This window comes from Macrobrachium rosenbergii, chromosome 8 (assembly GCF_040412425.1).
Source record: "Macrobrachium rosenbergii isolate ZJJX-2024 chromosome 8, ASM4041242v1, whole genome shotgun sequence".
NCBI lineage: Eukaryota > Metazoa > Arthropoda > Malacostraca > Decapoda > Palaemonidae > Macrobrachium > Macrobrachium rosenbergii.
Window position 1 is genome coordinate 45743598 of NC_089748.1, and position 2500 is coordinate 45746097.

Below are 2500 nucleotides of genomic sequence, written 5' to 3' on the forward strand. Positions count from 1 at the left end.
TATTGTGTAGATGTGTGTTTGTGTGTGCGTGTGCGTGTGTGTGTGTGTACAGTGTAGGTCATTCAAACGTGTATATAACTATGCCGAGACAACGATTGTCACGCAAAAATTCATCATTACCGATGTAGACGCCCACATTACTTATGCATTGTTATTATAGTGTTATATCTAAAAATCCTTATTCCGTATGTTTTTCCGACTCTAAATCACCGATAATTTCGAAGACGAATCTCCGAAATAATAGGACCACGAAAGAGGAACGAAAGTTTCAGCGCCCCACCTATGACAGAGTAACGTCTTCTCAAAGCTCTCCCGCCTAATTCCACTCCGACCCCACCAGTCCCGATCACCCCTCCCCCCTAAACAAGAGAAAAGTCAAAACAAAAGCACAAATTTGGGGCCAATTCAGACGAGATCACTAAAGAGATTCTTTTCAATATGGTTTTAGTTCAGTGATCGTGGGTCAGGGGATAGGAGATATCCGTTTAGGTTGAGCTATTAATATTCATATTACCATAATTTTTTTTATTGATTTTTCCATTTAGGAGTCCTAAGAAGTTCTTTAACAACTCTGAAATACCTTTTGTTGTTGTTATTATTATTATTATTATTATTATTATTATTATTACCATAATTTTTCTGTTGATTTTTCCATTAAGAAATCCTGAGAAATTCTTTAACAACACTGAAATACCTTTTGTTACTATTATTATTATTATTATTATTATTATTATTATTATTATTATTATTATTATTACCATAAATTTTTCTGCTGAATTTTCCATTAAGAAGTCCTAAGAAATTCTTTAACAACACTGAAATACCTTTTGTTATTATTATTATTATTATTATTATTATTATTATTATTATTATTATTAATATTATATTATTATTAATATTATTATTATTATTATTATTACTATTACCACCATGATTTTTCTGTAGAATTTTCCATTAAGAAGTCCTAAGAAATTCTATAACAACTCTGAAATATCTTTTGTTGTTGTTATTATTATTATTATTATTATTATTATTATTATTATTATTATTATTATTATTATTACCACCATGATTTTTCTGTTGAATTTTCCATTAAGAAGTCCTAAGAAATTCTATAACAACACTGAAATACCTTTTTGTTGTTGTTATTATTATTATTATTATTATTATTATTATTATTATTATTATTATTATTATTATTATGATTACCATAATTTTTCAGCTGAATTTTCCATTAAGAAGGCCTTATAAATTCTTTAACAACTCTGAAATATCTTTTCTTATTATTATTATTATTATTATTATTATTATTATTATTATTATTATTATTATTATTATTATTTACAGAAGATGTCGAGCAATATGATCATACGAAGGATGATTCTACTCTGGTATCTGCTAGTGCACATTGCACTCACCAACGCTCAAGAAGCTGAAGTGGTTAGTTCAATAAAGTTTTAAATTTTATTTTATTATACGGAGGTCGACGGGATGGGAAATTCGTCGACCCTGACAATCAACATTCACTTGCAATGGAATAACGTGGCAATTTTAATTTTTTCGTTTTAAAGTCACCAATTCAATGGGCATTCCAGAGTCACTGTTTAGCCTCGGAGGGCGAGGGAAGATCATGGCTTACCCGGTAGAAAGTTAAGGATCGCCTCTCGAAAAAGAGCAGCTTATAACAAAAAATCTGTTTGTTTGTGTAGACGTGGATCTGAATATTAAAAAAATACTCATAGTAGCATGAGTCTTGAAGTGGAGAAACAAATCCACAGTTATGCATGGGTATGTATATCTAAAAATAAATCTCTACTGAGTGCTTTCGGGAACCTGTTCGATTCCCCTCTCATGAAAAGGGGAATCGAACAGATTCCAGAATGCTATACTGTATGTGTACTCATACATAATTGTGGATTTGCTTCTCCAGATCTCTGTTTGTTTGTTGACTAGTATGGTGGAAGGTCTTCCCTTCCCCTAGAGGATCTGCCATACTGTAGGTTCAGAAGTTAAAAAGTGGCTATTAGACCTTTCCTTTATTTTCATTGTGTGGGAGTGCGCGCATTTGACTCTTCAGTGAAGGGAACTTAGATACATAACAGAGATTTTTATATGAATTTTGAATTCATTTATAATTTCCGTGGCATATCTACTGAATTCGTCATTTATCGTGACGACTTGGACTGCAGAGGTAGGAGGTCAGTGAGAAAACTAAAATTTGAGAGCATTTTGGGGCTTTAAGATTACCAGCTGATTTTGGATTAGGTGGAAAGTGTCCTTTATCCAACGAGGGATGTTCTACTCTCATAATGTCATTAGGCAGTGACATACCCGCAACGCCATAATTCAGCTGAAAGGAAAATAACTGATAAATGACACATTTAGCATAATAAATTCTCTGTTTATGGTCACCAGTCTCATTTCAGCATTAAATCAACAGGATTCAATTCTCTACTGCGACTTCATGAGTGCTGATGTGACCTCAGACTCTGCCAAAAGG

General features: G+C 32.0%; 1 protein-coding gene across 3 annotated transcripts in view; it reads left to right on the forward strand.

Moving 5' to 3' along the window:
• Positions 1–2500, forward strand: part of LOC136840790 (keratin-associated protein 5-9-like) — an 11415-nt gene that overhangs the window by 904 nt on the left and 8011 nt on the right. For all 3 annotated transcript variants that reach the window (XM_067107684.1, XM_067107686.1, XM_067107685.1), the window contains exons 2-3: positions 1348–1440; positions 2441–2500. The exon at positions 2441–2500 is cut by the window's right edge and continues 202 nt beyond it. In XM_067107684.1, the coding sequence (XP_066963785.1) occupies positions 1351–1440; positions 2441–2500 (150 nt within the window). In that variant the 5' untranslated portion in view covers positions 1348–1350. The remainder of the gene's footprint in view (positions 1–1347; positions 1441–2440) is intronic.